Raw genomic sequence first — 17,974 nt, 5'->3', positions numbered from 1 at the left:
AAAAAAAAAGCACGGCAAAACCAAACAAAACTGCCAGGAAGAAGGGAGAACCTTTTCTCCATGGTAAGCCAATGTAAAGCAATAATTTAAATGTTTCTCATTCAGTCTGATCGAGTTCTAGGAATTCCCAATTAAATCAGATGATCTGAGTAATTCTCCCCGGAGAGTAAAATCAGGGGTTGCGAATAAAATTAAATCGGGTATTTTGACTTCGCGGCTGTATTAAATAAAGGTGTTACAACACCTAAATCACGAGGAGTGGGTGGCAGCTGCACACACGGAAAGTCGGGTGGGAAAGCGTTCATTTCGTAAAAATAAAAAAAAAAGAAATAAAAGAAGAGAGGAGGAAGGATACAAGCGTGGTAAAAAATACTGAAAAGTCGGAGGGCTCTGCAATTGTGCTTCTCGCAGCCCCAGAAGGAGTCTGACAAAAGGGAAGGGGTAGCGGAGCATCAGCGAGCGCTGCTCGTCCTGCCCCCCCCGGGGGTCCTCCGCGGCCCTCCGCGCTTCCCCGGCCGCCGAGGTCTGGGGGTCCGGCGCCTTTCGAGCAGAGCCAGGGCTTTCTCCCCTCCCGGCTCGGGTGCCCCGGGGGCAGGCAGGCAGCCCACCCACCCACCCACCCACCCGGGGAGGCGGCGGGAGAAGGTCTGGCAGCGTGTGACCCGCGGGTGGGGATGCCGAGGCGGCGGGGAGGAGGGCCTCGGCCCCCCGGCGGACGGTTCCCGCTGCGGGGAAGGGCTTCGGGACACACGTAAGAAAGAACTTTAAAAAGTGCCGGCGAGGACTGAGGTCCCGCGTGGGAAGCGGAGGGGAGAGCCCCGGGGAAAGGAGCCGGCGGTATTTCCCACCGGGGCTGCCGAAGTGCTACCTCCTCCCCGTTACCAGCGAAGGTGACGTCAAACCCGGGTGGTTTACGCTAAAACAAAAGCTGCGGGGTTAATATACAGTTACCGGCCCGCCAGCCTCCTCCTCAAAAATCAGCCCCTCGGGTTTATTGTCCCCGCGGGGAAGGCGCCTGTTGAGCACGTCGTCACGCAAACAGCTGGCGGGAGAGGGAATGAACTTCACTTGGTGGAGAGCGAAGGGCGGGCAGGGAGTAGTAGGGAAAATGGGACTCACCTCGGGCTTCTCCTACTGCAGCAGCACTTGTGCCGTTCACCTGCGGCTGTGGAGCGAGAGGGAGAGGGCACGGCGGGCAGAGAACGGCAAGAGGGCAGAGAGGGAAGGAAGGAAGAGGGAAGGAAGGAAGCGGGAAGGAAGGAAGAGGGAAGGAAGGAAGAGGGAAGGAAGGGAAAAGCAAGAAAGAAAAAAGGAAGGAAGAAAAAGGGAAGGAAAAGGAGAAGAAGAAAAAGGGGAGGAAGAAAAAGGGAAGGAAAAGGCGGAGGAAGAAAAAAGGAAGGAAAAGGAGAAGAAGAAAAAGGGAAGGAAGAAAAAGGGAAGGAAGAAAAAAGGAAGGAAGAAAAAGGGAAGGAAGAAAAAAGGAAGGAGAGGCATCGTTACGTACTATCACAAAACGAACTCTCCAAGGGGAGGGGGGAGACCATAAATTGAATTGTCACCTTCCACAGTATACTTCCCCCCACCCTTTTGACAAGTGACACCTAGGAAAAAAACCCCAAACCACAACACCCCCCTCCCCAAAAGCCCCAAACGGTTGGCGAGGCAAATACCGTTTCCAGTGGACTAAATAAAAAGAAAAGCCAAACTCTCGGGCAGCGAGCGATCGGACCGATTTTTTTGCGCGCCCGCCCGCGGCGGGGGCGCACGCCCACGCGCACGCCCACGCGCGGACACTGCGCGCCCCGCGGGTCCCCCCCGGACCCTCCCGGCTCTCCGCGGGCGCGGCGCGCTCGGGCAGCCGCCGGGCGGACGCGGCGGACCGCCGGGCGGCCAATCAGAGCGGCCCTTCCCGCCCCTGGCCAATAGCAGGCGCCACATTGTTGTCAAATGTTGCCTAATGGCAACGCGGGGCGCAACAATAGCGCGAGTGGCGGCGGGCGGCGCGGCGGCCAGCGCGCTCTGCCTGCAGCTCCGGCCGCGCGGGCCGCACGCGCCAGGCGGCGCGGCGCGGGGCGGCGGCGGCGTGTCCCGGGGGGCGCGCGGGGGCCTGCGGCGCTCCGGCCCTGCCCGCTCCGGCCCCGCCGGCGGCTCCGACCGCTCCGACGCCGCCCGGCCGGCCGGTCGCCCGCCCGCTCGGGGCTCGCCGCGCCGGGTGAGCCCAGCCCAGCCCAGCTGAACCGGGACGGCCCGGGGGGGTCCCTGGCCGCGGGCTGCCGGCCCCTCCGCCCGGCTGCGGTGCTGCTGCTCGGGAGACGGGGTGATCTTTAATTTTTTTTAATTTTTTTTTTGGTATTCTCTCCTGGATTCGAGCCTCCGCGGCTTGTGGCGAGGGAGCCTGTCGTTGAAGGTGCCGGATTGCTCTTGGAAGGGACGCTTTTAACCTGTGATCGTAGCTAAAAGGGGGAAGGGGGAGCTGAGCTTAGCGAGCAGCTCGGGTTTCCAGCGGGGCACCGTGGGGAGCGGCGATCCCGCAAGGGCGGACGGGCGAGCTCGGCTTTGAGCCCGGCGCGATGGACTCGGTGCGGACGGAGAGCAAGGAGGCGAGAGAGATCTAAGTTTTCTCGGATTTTCTTGTCTTAGACTCGCTTTTCGGGAGCGGAGGGGCGGGGAGGAGGGCGCAGAAGGGCTCCCGACGGCTCCCCCCTCCTCACTCGAGCCCCACTCCGGAGCCGTGTGCCGGGGCGCAGGGGCGGCGAGGCGATAGGGTTTGCATGCCGGCGCCCGGGGCTCCGTGTGCCCCCCACCCGTGACCGCGCCTGAAGGCGCCGGGACTCGCCCCGCGTCCGGGCGCGCCGCTGGGGGGGGCGGGCTGCCCCCCGCCCCGGCTCGCTTCGGGGGAAGCCAGGGAGGGGGGTGGGGGGGAATCGCTCTTTCGGGGCGGGCTCGCCAGGATGGAGCTGCGGTCGGAGCTGCCCAGCGTGCCCGCCGCTCCCCCCCCGGTACCCCCCAGCTCGGTGGCGGCGGCAGCGGCGGCGGCGGCGGCCACGCTGCCGGTAAGCGTAGCCGGGAGCTTGCTGCGGGCTCCGCCGCTGCTGCTGCGGGCGGCCGAGAAGTACCCGCGGACGCCCAAGTGCGCCCGTTGCCGCAACCACGGGGTGGTGTCGGCGCTGAAGGGCCACAAGCGGTACTGCCGCTGGAAGGACTGCATGTGCGCCAAGTGCACCCTCATCGCCGAGCGCCAGCGCGTCATGGCGGCCCAGGTGGCGCTGCGCCGCCAGCAGGCGCAGGAGGAGAACGAGGCCCGCGAGCTCCAGCTGCTCTACGGCACCGCCGAGGGGCTGGCCCTGGCGGCCGCCAACGGCATCATCCCGCCCCGGCCCGCGTACGAGGTCTTCGGCTCCGTCTGCGCCGGCGGAGGCGGCGGCGGCGGCGAGGGAGGCGCCGGCGCCTCAGGTAAGACCTCGCGGGGAGCGCGGCGGCGGAGGCGGGGGGGGGAGAAAGGAAGGAGGCGGGAGAGGCGGCGGGGGGCCTGGGGCAGCCGCACTGACGGTCTCTCTCCTTCTCGCCCCCCCCCCCCCCCAACCCGCCCCGCAGAGTCCAAGATGCAGAAGTTCGAGCTGTTCCCCAAGACGCTGCTGCCGAGCCGCGCCGTCACCCCGCAGCAGGCGGGCGGGAAGCCCCTCTCCCCGGACGGCGAGTCCGTGCCCGGCACCTCCTCCCCAGAAGCTCGGCACGGCTCGGGTTCGGAGAACGGGGACGGCGAGTCCTTCCTGAGCTCGCCCGTCTCCAAGGGCCCGAAGGAGGGGGAGGAGAGCCCGGGCTCCATCAGCCCGCTGGGCTCGGACTCGGGCTCGGAGGCGGACAAGGACGAGCAGGACCCGTCGCCCTCGGCCGGCGGCCGGCAGCGGACTCCCATCGACATCCTGACGCGCGTCTTCCCGGCGCACAAGCGCAGCGTGCTGGAGCTGGTGCTGCAGGGCTGCGGCGGCGACGTGGTGCAGGCCATCGAGCAGATCCTCAACAACCGCGGCCCGGAGAAGGGCCCCGAGGAGGGCTGGGCTCGGGACGGCGCCCTGCAAGGCCTTCCGCCCACCCCCGCCGCCGCCGCCCACCACCGGCCCTTGATAGCCGGCGCCATGGCCCCCGCCATCGGCACGCTGGGCAGCCGCTCGGCCTTCTCCCCCCTGCAGCCCAACGCCACGCACTTCGGGGCCGAGGCCGGCGCCTACCCGCTGGGCACCCACCTGGGACTCAACCCCCTCCGCCTCGCCTACTCGGCGCACAGCCGGGGACTGGCCTTCATGACCCCCTACTCCACGGCCGGGCTGATGCCCACCCTGGGGTTCCGGCCGCCCGTGGACTACGCCTTCAGCGACCTCATGCGGGACCGCTCCGCCGTGCACAAGGAGCAGGTCTACTCCGGCGGGCTCTACGGGCCCATGGTCAACAACACCCCCGAGAAGCAATAGCGGGGGCGGCTTCCCAAAGCTCATCTCCGTAGGGGTAGCTAGGTGGGCACGGGTGGACGGACGCAGGTGGCTTTCTCTCCCCTCTCCCCCCGTACAGGCGACGGTCGTGTGCGGAGCCCGGCACGGACAGACGTAGGTGTATGAAAACGGTGATAAAGGTGCACTTTTCATTGTCCAGACATGAGTCACTCTTTGTTGCTTATGGCCATAAGCATGGATACCCTCGGTGCGTCGTGGGGTGCGTGCGCGCGCGCGCACACACGCTCGCTCTCTTTCCCACACACATACATATATATATGTATACTAGCAAGTGTATAATGTTATAAAATGGAAATCTAAGTTATTAATGTAACTCGTAGGTGAACTTGGTATTAACGTTAAGCTAAAGGGTAGACAGCTCATTGTAATACTTACCAGGCGTATAGATTAAACATATTGTCAAATTGAAAGCCTTTTCCTTCCCGCCCCCAGAAATGTTACGATCTGTATATAACATTGGAAAGTAGATATATTTGTAACTGTCCGTAGGACCCCGGCGCCAATGGTGTATGACGGTTTAATGAGCCTCCTTCATTTGTGATCTGCAAGAAAATTGCTTTCTTGTTCCGATGTAGCAAACTTCTTGCTGTTTCTAACAGGTAATTCTGTGTTTCCATTTCATAGAAATAAATGTTATTTTCTATTAAAAAAAAAAAAATCGGTCTTACAAGTGGCAAGTGGTATTTTATGAGACGGTGGAAGTGTGTCTTGGGAAATTTATTTGACAAGTATAGTCAATATTTAAAGGAGTTTATGCAATTAGTACAAACATGTTTACTACATTTTTATCATGGTCAAACCAGATATTCTTCGGAAAATTTATAAATAAAAATGAAGCGTACAAACCAGAGCAATTTTCTTATCAGCTGAAATTGTCAAATACCTTTATTTTTGGTTCTGGTCCTTTTATTATTTATGCCGGGGAAAAAAAAAAAACAAACCAAACTAACCAGAGGTGTAAGTTTAAGCAGGATTTTTTTTCCCCTTGATATCTTGCCGATTTTTGTCATATTTAGGAAGTCTGGCATTGTTGCAGAGAAGAAAAGCACAGCTAAAGCAAACGCCTGCCTTGCCGACTGTGGGTTGTGTAGCAACAGAGAGGTACCTTTCCCTCGCATCTGAAATTTGAATGTGCGTTTTAATTGTTTCTATATCAAGATAAGCAAAGGGATATATAATAAAGACAGTTTTTCAGAACGTAAGAATGTGTTTGCGACAGGCTTGAATGAGTTAAGACGCCACAAGCTCAGTGCGAGGGGTGCGAGCAGGAAAGGTACCGCTGGTTTGCTTTCGGAGCTGTGTGTCCTTCTAAATCTTCCCTTCATTTCAAGAGTGAAGGCTACACGTGTGGGTTGTTGTGGTTTTTCTTCTTTTCTTTTCTTTTCTTTTCTTTTCTTTTCTTTTCTTTTCTTTTCTTTTCTTTTCTTTTCTTTTCTTTTCTTTTCTTTTCTTTTCTTTTCTTTTCTTCCAATGGTGTCCGACTAGTCTTCAAGATCGAAAAGTGAGCAAGGCGTTCCTCCCCCTGCTTATTTATTTATTTATTGCGGTGAGTCGGAGGGGCGGCGGGCGTGCCCCCCGTGCAGCCAGTGAGGCGATCCTTCCGAAGGCCGGAGCGCGACTTTCTTATCAGTCCTGGGAGTGTTTGGCCCAGGAAAACTATTACTCACAAAGAACAAGTTCAGTGCATGGTTGAATTAAGACTGTAAAAGCTCCTAAAGTTGGTTGGTATGGAAACCTAATCCCACCGAACCGCTCCGTGGCACAGCTGGACTGTTTACTTTCTCACTTCAAATATAACTGTGTAAACATTGGCTCGGAGCTGACAGCGCGGCTCCTACCAACCAGTTAATATACTGGTGGGTCTGGGAGGAGACGCGTCCCGCCGTAGCTATTGAAGGAAGCCCCCCTGGGTAAAATCAAAGGACGGGAGCAAGTAAAATGCAATTCTTCTTTCCCTCGCGCAATTGATCAAGCTGGATACAATTTTAAGATTTTCTTAAGAAAAAAGAAAAAAGTAAATATTACAGATTACACCTAGGTAAATACTTTTGACCCTGATCCATCCTGGGAGCAGCCAAATCAATATCACAAGGGAAACTTTTTAAAGTCTCGTGTTCCAAGAGTGGGTGAAACTTAATATTACTACAATAAAACGGTTTAATAAAGAAGGGCTTTAATAGTGAGCTAATTTGATTGAGTTTCCTAATTCCACTTTAATTGGAAAAGGAGTTGTCTGTTTGGTTATAAAGTGCCAGGGTTATGTTAGACTGGAAAAAAAAGATGGACTTTGAGCATCTGAATAAACTTTTTTTTTCCTTTTTTCCTTTTTTTTTTTTTCAGTTGGCAGCTGACTTTGTGCAGGATGGGTTTCCATATCTAGGATTATGAATGGGCTACAAAGAGCTGCTACTTAAAGAAATCAGGTCGCCACATTTCTCCCATTCTAGCCCTGTTGAGAAGGGCTTAGGAGCTGTTGATTTAACTCAGCTCCCCTTTTAATTATAAAAGCCATTCTTGTGTAGTTAGGCGAGCAGGACAATTTATCAGAATTGTTGCCGTGTCTTGGAGGTTGGCTTGAGCTTGGATTTATACAACCGACAATGGGGATCACGACGATTAACTTTCATGTGGATAGTTTAGGCTGTTAAATTGGGGGGAGGAGGAGGAGGAGGCGGAGGGGGTAAAAGAATCTGATACATTGTCCCTATTGAGGTAATTCCCGTAGATTAAAAAATAATAATAATAGAAAAAATCCCTTGGGTTTGAAGCTGCCTCGGAGAGGTTCGTATACAGAAGCCTCTGTCAGAACATAAAATATTCAGGTCCCTTTTAGAGTAAAATAAAATGCTGTCACATGAATAAAAATCCGCGGCACCGAGTATAAATTATTTGTAAAGCAGAGAAGCTGCGGGCGAGCGCTAGCAAACTTCCCTGTTAATTAAATCTTAATCCGTGGGTCGCAGGAAGCGGCGGGGCTGTAACAGCGGCCGCTGTACATACAGCGGGACACGTCCCGCCGTTATATTAACTGCACCAGTGTTTAATATGAATCAGCCCTAATCCACAGCATAATAAAGATCAAATTAGACTAACCATTTAGTAGCGAAATGACATTCCTTCACCTAAAATGAACCTCTCCCGCGCCCTGCTCGCCTGCCTCCGCAGCCCGGCAAGCCGCGCCGGGGCCGGGGCGGGGGGGCAGCGGCTCCGGGCCGGCCTCCAGCCCCGGGGCCGCCCGCCGCAGCCCACCGAGGCCGGGAAGGCGAGGGGAGGGGGTCGACCTTTACGGGCCGGTGGGTTTTATTTCTGAGAGCCGCCTCTCGCCCACCTCCTCCGCCCCCCCGCAAACCCGGCTGGCTGCCGGGGGCAGGAGACCCACGGCCGGGAAGGGTGTCGGTCCCGCAGGCAGCCTGGCCCCGGGGCCGCCACGGCTTGTTTTGCCGAGGGGCGACCCCCGAGCCCCGCGCCCCCCTCCCCGGGAGGGCTCCGGGCCCGGCCCGCCGCCGCCGTCCCGGGACTTGATGCCCCGTTTCCCGGTGCTGGAAAGGCGTCCCGCAGCCCGGCGCTGCCTCGGAGGGAAGGGAGCGGGCCGGCCCCGGCGGCCCCCGGTGCCCCTCACCGGGGCGGGGCGGCCTTTGTGCCGGTGCCGCCGTCCCGCCGGCGCTGAGCAAACACAGCTGCGGCCGGGCCGGCGGTGGCATCGCTCGGGGGTGGGGTGGGGGGGGAAAGCGGCTTCTACTCGTCCCGCCGCCCTCCCCTCGCCCCCCCCCGGCTCTCTGACATCTCTCCTGCGTTGTATCCAGGTATCTCCCTCTGCCGAGGTGGTTTCACGGGTGGGAGCGCAGCGCCGGGCCGCGGGGGTTCCCAGGGCACTCGTGTCAGGGACACCAACTTCCCACGTCCTCCCGGCGAGGGGACACACCTCTGCCTCCTCTAATCCTGCGGGCATCCCCCCTGTGTTGTCATAACATCCCCATGGCAACTGCAGCAATTACTTCTCTGCCGGAACAACAATAGGAAAGTATTTAATATATTTAAATGTGATTAAGCAGGTGGAAAAGGAAAAAAAAAAAAAACCAACCCCAAAACCTGAGGAGGAGCAGCTCCGTAGGATGAGCCGGCAAAGCGCGGCTGCGGGCTGCCGGGGAGCCCCGGGGTCTCCGCTACCGGCCACGGCGGCGTCCAGCTCCCGCCGCCTCCGGGGGCTGCCCGCAGGCCCCCCCGGGGAACGGCGGCACGTTTAGAGCTCAACAGATGCAACCGAGGGGAGTATAAGGAGTTACCGGCGGAGCGGAGCGGAGCGGGCTGTTCTACTGTTTTCTTTTAGCAGCCGTTAAAGGCGCGTGAAAATTCATTCCGGTTTCCGCCTGCCGGGTTTCGACAGAAATACTAAAACTCTGTTGCAAAAATTATTTTTGCCCTGTTACTGTTCCTTTCCGGTTTCCCCTCTGTTTTTCTCTACCTTTTTGTTAGGAAAAAGAAACAGACAAAAAGCTCGCTGTTGGGCGTAAGCTGGAAAACCAGAAATAAAAACCGCGACCCCCCCCCCCCCGAAATTGCACAATGCTGTTTTGCATTTCAACACCTTCTTCGGGAAAAAAAAAGGCAAAAGAAAGAGAAAATTAATTTTAACAGATGTTTTAATCTAAAAACTATTCATTTTTCAGCCAGCACCCCTAATTTCTATGTTATTAGGGAATCTAATAATCAGTGGAAGTGATGCTCCTGACCCAAGACGCCAAGCGGGCTGGCGAAGGGTGCCCACCCGGGGAAGCTGGGCAACCCTCCGTGGCCTTGAATTCACCCTTAAATTGTGCGGCTGGTTGCGGGATTTGGTGGAAATTACTGAGGGCGGCGGGAAAGGAGGGTGTGCTGCTGATGCGGGGGAAGTGGTGTTAATGCGAGGGATGTGGCCGGCGGTGGGGAGAGGGTAAAGGGTGGGGGAATGAGCTGGCTTACACGGGTGATGTAGCTGGAGAAGGTAAGTTTGCAAGAAAGACCTGTGTTGCAAAATGCTGAAGGTGAAAGAAGCGGGGAGAGGAGGGAAGGGGTGAATTCCAGCACAGAAGAGCAGGGGAAGGGGCTGATGGGGTCTTAGGCTCACGAGAGCTAACGGAGAACTCAGATGCAGCAGTAAGGGCTGCGGAAGTACTTAGGAATCACTAAAATAAGATCTCGGTGCCTGTATTACAAGAGTGTAATGAAAACGCGTCACTTGCTAGGCGTTGAGTTTGAAGGACAGTCATACTCATGAAAAGTGTAAGGCAGCTCCTTGGGCTGTATTAGAAGTCTATTATAAGATGCCTTTCCTGAGGGAGCCTTTAAGACTTGATTATCCTCTGCACAGGCTGAGTAAGGCAGTACTATGTGGCAAGATTTACATTCTCAAGGAAACTATGAAAAGCTCTTAAAATCAGATATAGTAATATCGGGTCCTGCACAGAGGTCAGGAGATTCAATGACATGCGTGCTCATAATACAGGCCAAGGGCTGAGCAACTGGCCATCAGTGTAAAATGGTGATGGGTGTTCTTACGGTGACTCATTGATTGTTCATGTGGAAGCAAGTACATCATGAGAGATGAAAATGCTTAAAGACAAGAAGATATTACTAATACTCTGAACTGCAACAGGCCATTTGCTAACCATTTCTAACCACAACAAAGTCTGAGGCCTGCTCTATCCAAATGCTAGTGTAAGCACGTGTTCGAATTCACCCCAGGTGTGAATTTGGCAGATGCGGACAAGAGCATGATGAGACACCCACCCGGGGGATAATTCTGTTTGGAATGTTGTTTTGTGTGGTATTGGATTTACCTGTATGTGGGAGCTAATGTCTTGTCTTAGATTTTATCTTAACTCCTTGCAAACTCTAAACTACAGGGGGAAAACCATTGCTTCCTGACAACCCTGTTTTGATGGTCTGGAAGAGCAAAATCTTGTCATATACTGATTTGTGGATTAATTTTCTGTAAGAGACTGTGATGGGTGGGATACGTTTCCTGACTTCACACAGAAGCTCTGCCTAAATGAACTCTGTAATGCAGATCTGTGAGGGTAAGGATGGATCCTTTGGCATGTTCTCAATGTGGGTATGCTTGTAGCTAGCATGGATTTGGAGAGGGTTTTTTTATATTCCCTCCTTTCTTGTTTTGGATCTTACTAGTGTGCTGTAAAGCTTGTAAGAGTCATGCTAAAGGTTGTTTCTGCATAGTCCTTTTTTTTTTTTTCCCCCAGTACCTGAATGGATGAAAAATGACTGGGTAAAAGCACAGGTGAATTTCAGAAAAAGACAGAGAAATCCCTTGAAAGCAGGTTACCCGAAGTCTTACTGCCCATCAATAATTACAAGTCTGCTATGCCTATCTTCAGCAAGTAGTTGACCATTTAACTGGGCAAAGACAATAGATGGGCAGGACCTTTGCAAATTTGAGTAGGTTTGTGACAGCAGGGCAGGCTCCTGGGGGGAAGAGGGAGATGGAAAGGAAACCAGAAACAGAGAGTGGATCTTTTCATGTGGTCTGACAGGCAGATGGAAAGCATGAATTACAAAGGCTTTTAAAAATATCTGCTTGGGGTTTATGTTTACAGAGAGATTTAACAAGACTGGCTGGCCTTAAAATGCTGAGGTGGTTGCTAAAATCAGATGTTTGGAAGTGAAATGGGGTACTAGCCCTGGACCAGAATACAGGAGAGGTTCACAGAGATTCAACAAGACAGGAGCAGGGCCAGCAAGGCCGGGTGCCTATAAACCATTCAACAGATCCAGAAAAGGCCTTAAAGGTGAGCAGGACCTGGAGTCAGGGGAGGGAGGAGGGTATCACCCTGCTGAAGGGAGCGGGATCCAGAGATGGTGAGCCTCTAACCAAGGGTAGCAGCGGCAGCATGCGAAGATGGTCAGAATGAGCTTGGATTTGTGCAGCAGGGACTTGCTCATGAAACAGCTTTATAGGGAACAAAGGTATCAAAATGTTACCTCACTTTCTTGTAAGCGGGATATGGGATATTGATTTCCTCTCATGGCTTGGGGAAGCCTGTGGTTTACCTTGCGTAGAACCCTATGGATTTAATCAGTTTTTTAAATCTCCTGCTTGAAAGGTTAGGCATAGATATTTACAGCCAAATGAACGGGGCAAATAGTGGAGATTATAATTTAAAGAGCCTTTGCTTTGTAAGGGGAGAGTCAGATATCTTATACTGCTTAGGAGACTCTAATTAAGGACCTGTTCGATAGGAGTAAATGGCAAATGATCAGGCACACAGAAGATGGACTAAAATTGCAGTGCTCAGTCCAGTGTGCTAGAATGAAGTTACAAGATGCCTGGCTTTTTCCTGCTTAGAGGGATGAAATATGTTTGATTTCTCTAATCATTCTTTTTATCCACATTATGAAGATTTACTTTGACACAGGGAAAATAATCCTAATGCAGTGGGGCCAAGAGTGGGAAAATGCTCCAGTAGATTTGGCAGGCAAAACATGGCCCCAGCCCCTCACTCAAATCCATGCCCTTCTTCATGAAAGCTTTGCCTTGACCAGAAGGGATTAGAGAGGTGTTTTCAGGGTCTCTTCTCTACAAGAATTATGCTATAGCCTTCTTCCTGTTCCATGGGTGAAAAGAATCCCAAAACACTAGTTGAATTCAGTTTTTCAGATCCATTGGAAAATATCTTAGAATGCAAGTATAAGTAGTAGTACAAGACTTGCTGGATTTTTGGGAAAATTCATCCATCATGTGGTTTCATCTGTTGCCCAAAGTACACCAGACGAATGAACTAACCCAATGCTAATTTACTGGGAGTTTTATTTATTATAAATAAATATGTTTACCCATATTTACCCATATAGGCCATAATTAGACAATGCTAATTTACTGCCACACCCATGGCAGACACTTGGAGAAGCTGGCAAAGGCGTTATGATATGTTTCACCGTTGTTGAGTTATTTCCTAAGTATTACATGGAAGTACCTATGGATTCTGATGCCAGGCTGCAATACATGTTAACTTGCCCCCTGGGAACCTGTGCATCTTTCACTTTGGCTTCCTAATTTCCCTCCTGGGAGAGGGCTTAGCAATTTTCCAGTGTCTAGTACATTGATCACTGAAAGAAGAACTTGCTTTATCTTGGCAAGCAAGGATATGTACATCTTCGATCTGGAGGGAGCTTGAAACCTGTGTGAGACGAGGATGTCAACACGCTTGGCTAGCAGGTTTGTTTCTAACTGTAGAGCAGGGCTGGCAAAATAGTGTACTTGGCTCTTGAGTGGGAAATGGCTCTGTTAAGCTAGAAGTCTGTGATGGTGGAGGTGATGAGTGATAGGTGTGCCCTTAAAAACAGGGCCACCCAGGGAGCTAGGGCTATCCTAGGACCCTTATCTCCTGCGTTATTTTATTCCTCACCACTGAAATGTCTAAGGAAAGTTAGTCCTGATTAGATGGGCTGAACTGGACAACAGTAAATGATGTTCCATAAACTGTAAAAAGCTAAGACTGACCTGGTGAAGTCATTGGTAGAGTGTCTGGTTTTCTTGGATGCCTCAGCGGGGTAGATGCTGCATCTGATGGATGTTGATGATATTGGGCAGAGGCGCTCTCATTAAGAAATTGCCTGCTGGAACTCTCTCCAGCCATCTGGCATCCAAAATGCAACAGCAAAAAGGATCCTGTTGGTGATTTTCAGTAAATGTTTTGCACAGAGCCATCTTTGTTGACTGTCTCTATTGTTTTGCAGATGTTTATAGTTTCATGAATCTTTTTTTTCAACCTTAATTGAAACTCATGCTCCCCAATCCAAGGATTAACTTTGTTATAACAGAAATGAAACTCGTGTAAAATTTTTATCCTTAAGAGCATATTATTTTTTTTTTAGACAGATCCTCAGATCATATGTTAAATTTGAAATATTTGCAATTTTAACCCCCCAGACTACTGTTGTGCTTTTTAATTTAATTTTTTAAAATTCTGCATACAGATGACTTTTTTTTGACTGTTTTGTTCTTTGGTTTCTGAGTATTGCTCCTCATTTTTGGAAAGAGTAAGTTGTAGCTATTTTTCTTAAAGCTTTTGAAGGCTTTATGAGCAACAATAACAATGAAAAAGTTTTATTAGTGTATATCACCCTGGGTGGTGGTAATTGGGTTTTATTTTGCCGCAAATGACAATGAGTTAGTATTTTTTCCTCTCGGTTTAATATCTGGTGTAAGTGGGGCTCTCAGATGTAACACTCTTAGATTCTGGACACACTTGGGCAAGAGCTGCCTTTGTTTCTTCATAGACCCAAGCACAGAATATTGTCTTGAAGCAGGATGCAGAGGTCCAAAGTGCTTCCTGTGGTAGCAACATGCTGCTGGTTCTCAGTGGGTGTGGGCTCCTGATCTGTTCCAAGATTAATCTGAAAATGAAATGATTCTTGAAATAGGTATAACTGATGCTTCAGCTGAGTGTGGTACACTTAAAGTAAAGCATATTAACTTCTTATATCAAGTCTTTTGAAAGGTACAATTATCCCTTTTCTTTGCAGGTTGGTTTGTTTAACTCTCACTGGATTATTCTCATGGAATAAGAATGAGATATTGCTGTTGCAGAGGAGCGCTGGGACCTTGTAAATGAAGGAAGCTGTGAGGTTTTTGTAGTGAAAACTGCACATGGGTCTTGGAAGATTTGGTTTGTGTACTAAATTCTGCTACTGATTTACCAACACCGTGTGACCTTGAGCTACTCAAAACCATTTATAATTTTTTTAAAGGTGACTACTAATATTGACTGTCTCCACTTGCAGTATGCGACACATAAGGCTTGAATTACAGACTTTTGTACTACTCGAGTATTTATTTTTAATAAGGGCTCTAATTAAGCGTGCAATCTCTTTTGCAGGAAAGCTCTCCTGGACTCTGTCTTCATTCATTAAAATGTGTCAAATTCCTCGGAGTTTAGAGCAGAGCTCTAACAATGGCAAAAGAGACCCCATGTCCTGAATATATACTAACATGTGCCAAAGAATATACTTGTTAATAAGTACTTGTTCAGTGATGAAGTATAGCAACAAGGGGTTATATATTTCCTCACTTTCAGCTACACGAGCAGAGCCTCTGACTTCACTCAGGAAGCTATACTGTTGTGAGACATGGAAAAGTAAAATACCCTCTGCTTTATAATAAGTCATTCCAGCTCTGTCTAATTAACACTTCTTAGTGTTAATTGTAACCCCCTGTTCTGTGTTTTTCAGGGACAATATTTCCCAAGTACTGCTGATGAAATGTCAGGCAGAGGTAATAATTTTGTTTTCCTTGCTATTATAACATTGTGCCATAGATATAGTTATATACAGAGATACATGCCAATCAACCAACAGAGCAAACAAGATGAAGAAGTAAAAATCTTCTCCTTAGAGAGCTCCTTAGGCAGACAATGAATTATGAGCTCTTCTCTGCCTAGAGAACTTGCTGTGAAAACAGCTATTCCTACTGGCATACCTCTCTGTGATTAAAAAAAAAAAAAAAGAATAATTTTAGATGGCTTCTTTTATTAAATCAATAGACTTAACAGGATGGAGTGGTGGACTACAAAAATACAAGATTTTTTTTTTACATAATTTTCAGAATCCTACAGGCTTCTAACATTAATGCTACAGAAATACCATTGACCAGTATTTGCAGAACAGCATTTAATGAACAATAAGGACATTCATGTTGTTGGAAGGTGGAAAATCTTGTTGCCAGTCCAGAAAACCTACCAATCTTGGTTTTGTAGTCTGAAGGAAATGAGATACTACTCAAAGAAAGTGGGAACATGAGATTCACTGTTAAAACATCACTCTGGTGCCGGCAAAACCACAAAACTATTGCAAAAGACAAGCAAGAAAGTAAGGATATGGGGCCATTGCATGTCACTGATGTTTAAGTAGGGTTTTTCTTTCGGAATGCTACTTAAAAATTGAAGGTGGAGTTTGGTCTGTGGCAAGAGAATGTAGAGCAATTGCTGTCTCATCCAAACAATCCTGTGCGTGATGGTAGGGGAAAAGTATCTGTGATGGCTCAATATTTTATGAGAAGGTGAAAGTGAGAGTGAGACCTGACTGAAGATTAAAAACAAAACCAAACAAACAACCACCCATGATGAAACATGAAAAAAAAAAGCAATTATGTGAATGCCAACTGTAAGATGAAAGTACAATGTCCAAAAATTTCAGTCACATCCTGTCAATTAAATTAACAAGCATTTTACCTTTTTTTTTTTTCTTTTTTAATGGGAACAGGGTCCTAAATAGGCCTAGCCCTAGTCTTTCAAGTATTACAAATTTCTCCATGCCACCTAATGTAACACTCGAAGTTGCAGAAGACTTGATGGCCCAGTGAAACGTCTGAAAGGACTTTGACATGTTACTCTTAGAAGAGTACTGATGTTTATAGTTTGGTGGCTATTATGTAGAGTTTTATGCTATATTCCTAAACACTGGGGAGGAGAGAGGGGAAAGCTGAAATTCTCTTTCTCTGGATTAAGACTGCTATAACTAAAAGGAAAATTTCAAAACAATATTTCTTGCCTACATTGAAATGCATTGAATTGCTTGTGAAGTACAGACTACTTTAGAGAATGGCAAAAAAACTCACAGCATTTGATTTTTTTTGAATAACCCACATGACTATTTATAGTCATTTATAATTCAAGATAAGTCTTTATCATTATAGACTTTTGCTTTATCTCTAAAGAAATTCACTTTTTGATTCTTTTTGGGCCATCAGCTTGGCTTCTCAGCATTGTGGTTATTCTATGGCCACATTATCACGTAATGAAATCACTCATCAAAAAGTTTACCTGCAAGTAGGGAACAACAAGCATCCTCTGAAAAAGCAAAGGACTACTAAGTGCTCAAACATTACAGAAGAAGAGTAATGTTCAATTGCTTCTACACTTCTTCTCAGGTCTAGACAGTTCTTTATGACCTTCAGTATTTTTTTTTTCCTTTACATGAAATACTGATAGTAAATTAGACTAAATCACTTCTTAATGGTTAAAATACTTCACTGGCTTTTTTTTTGTTTGTCAGAATGCCATCATTCCTACATTCTGACTTTCTCACTAATGAGTTTTGTGGGGTGGTTTTATCATCTTGCTGGAACAAAAAGGAAATGTTTTGCTCTTGTGAAGCACAGATATGAGGCCGGAGAAGCGTGAAGCTGGAGTGCAGCAGCAGCACCTTGCTTAAGCTGGAGTGTCTACTTCTGAAGAAGAGAAAGGGCTGGAGGGAGAAGGGAAAATGGTGGGAGGTGGTTCACCGGGGCTGTGGGGCTGTTAGCTGGGACAGGGTCAGCCCCTCTGCAGACACTTGCCTCACCAGAGGACCCAGCTTGGCCCAGCCATGTCGGGGGCCCGTTTGCGCCTGCACGTTGGGAGGCCGATACATGGGGCGGTGGCGTGTGGGCAGTCAGTACGGCTCTTGGGAAGTGCCGCGTTTTTTGGACAAGACGAAGTCTAAGCCTTGAACCCCTGCCAGCCTTCAAAAACGCTGTGGCGCTCCCCATGATGAAGGGAGGGCGAAGCCGGCCTGCGAGCAGGCCTGTAGCTGTGGCCTCGGCAGGTGGTGGCGCCGGGCAGCGCTGTGGGGCACTGGGTGGGCTCCCGCCTCTCCTCAGCAGGCTGAGGGGCAGTGGGGCGGCCTCGGGGCCAGGTGCAGCCACCAGCCCCCTCAGCAGGACTGTTCAAACACGTGGATGACACGTTTGTCTCCATCCGTCTCTGAGGGAGTTTTTCCTGGTGAATGGTGCCTCTTTCTCCTCCCTGCCTTGACCGCGTGCCCAGAGGAACGACCTGCTTGGCTGCACCTGACTGGTATCCCTTTGGACGAGGGGCAGCCATAGGTCTCCCAGCAGTGTCCCTGTGCTTCCTTCCCGATCCAGCAACTCATCTTCTGGTCCCAAGGCTGAGCTATACCTGCCCCCCCTGCTCAGTCTCTTGGAGGACCGACTGCAGCGCCATGGCTGAGGTAGCGGCTTCGTTTGAACTCTCCCCATGTCGTGAGTGAAACAAGATGGAGGTGAGGAGGCCCGGGGCCTCCTGCTCCCTCAAGGCTTCTTGCCCCAAAGAGAAATTTCCACCTGGATTAAATTAGCCTTTTCAGCCTGAAGAAACCACTCCCTCCCCTCACAAGTGTCTGATTTATGTTCATGTGGGTTGCTTCACTTCTAGCTTCTGTTAAGCGATTTCAGTTAAACATGTGCATGATTTCTTCAGCGTTGTAGAAGCGCACTGGGGGTGTTTGATGGCAGCCAGGACAGCAGGCATTGCCTGGAACAGACACAAAATTGCTGGTGAAAACAAGGTGCGAGGATCTTTTTACTTGAACTTTTGGGTTGCTGTTGGCATACTGTTGGCTTAAAACTGAAGCACTGTCAGGCACACCTATTGAATCTGAGGTAAGACAAGCCTAACAGGCACTGACTCTTACTTTGTTAAATTACATTGCTAATT

At 50.2% G+C, this 17,974-nt stretch overlaps 1 protein-coding gene across 1 annotated transcript; it reads left to right on the top strand.

Moving 5' to 3' along the window:
* The first annotated feature begins 1,990 nt into the window (after nt 1–1,990).
* DMRTA2 (DMRT like family A2) lies at nt 1,991–5,081 on the top strand. Its single transcript, XM_075037615.1, has 2 exons — nt 1,991–3,453; nt 3,595–5,081. Exons 1-2 carry the CDS (start codon nt 2,952–2,954, stop codon nt 4,467–4,469), a joined length of 1,377 nt encoding a protein of 458 aa, XP_074893716.1. The 5' UTR covers nt 1,991–2,951; the 3' UTR covers nt 4,470–5,081.
* Nucleotides 5,082–17,974: the final 12,893 nt, after the last annotated feature.

This window comes from Buteo buteo, chromosome 10 (genome assembly GCF_964188355.1).
Source record: "Buteo buteo chromosome 10, bButBut1.hap1.1, whole genome shotgun sequence".
NCBI classification, from domain to species: Eukaryota; Metazoa; Chordata; class Aves; order Accipitriformes; family Accipitridae; genus Buteo; species Buteo buteo.
This window is presented reverse-complemented; position numbering and strand designations above follow the sequence as displayed.

What these genes read in the sequence shown, in the direction of transcription:
- DMRTA2 (XM_075037615.1), top strand. Translation starts at nt 2,952, where the DNA reads ATGGAGCTGCGGTCGGAGCTGCCCAGCGTGCCCGCCGCTCCCCCCCCG. An exon ending in GGGAGGCGCCGGCGCCTCAG is followed by an intron (nt 3,454 to 3,594) that starts GTAAGACCTCGC and finishes CCCGCCCCGCAG; the next exon opens with AGTCCAAGATGCAGAAGTTC.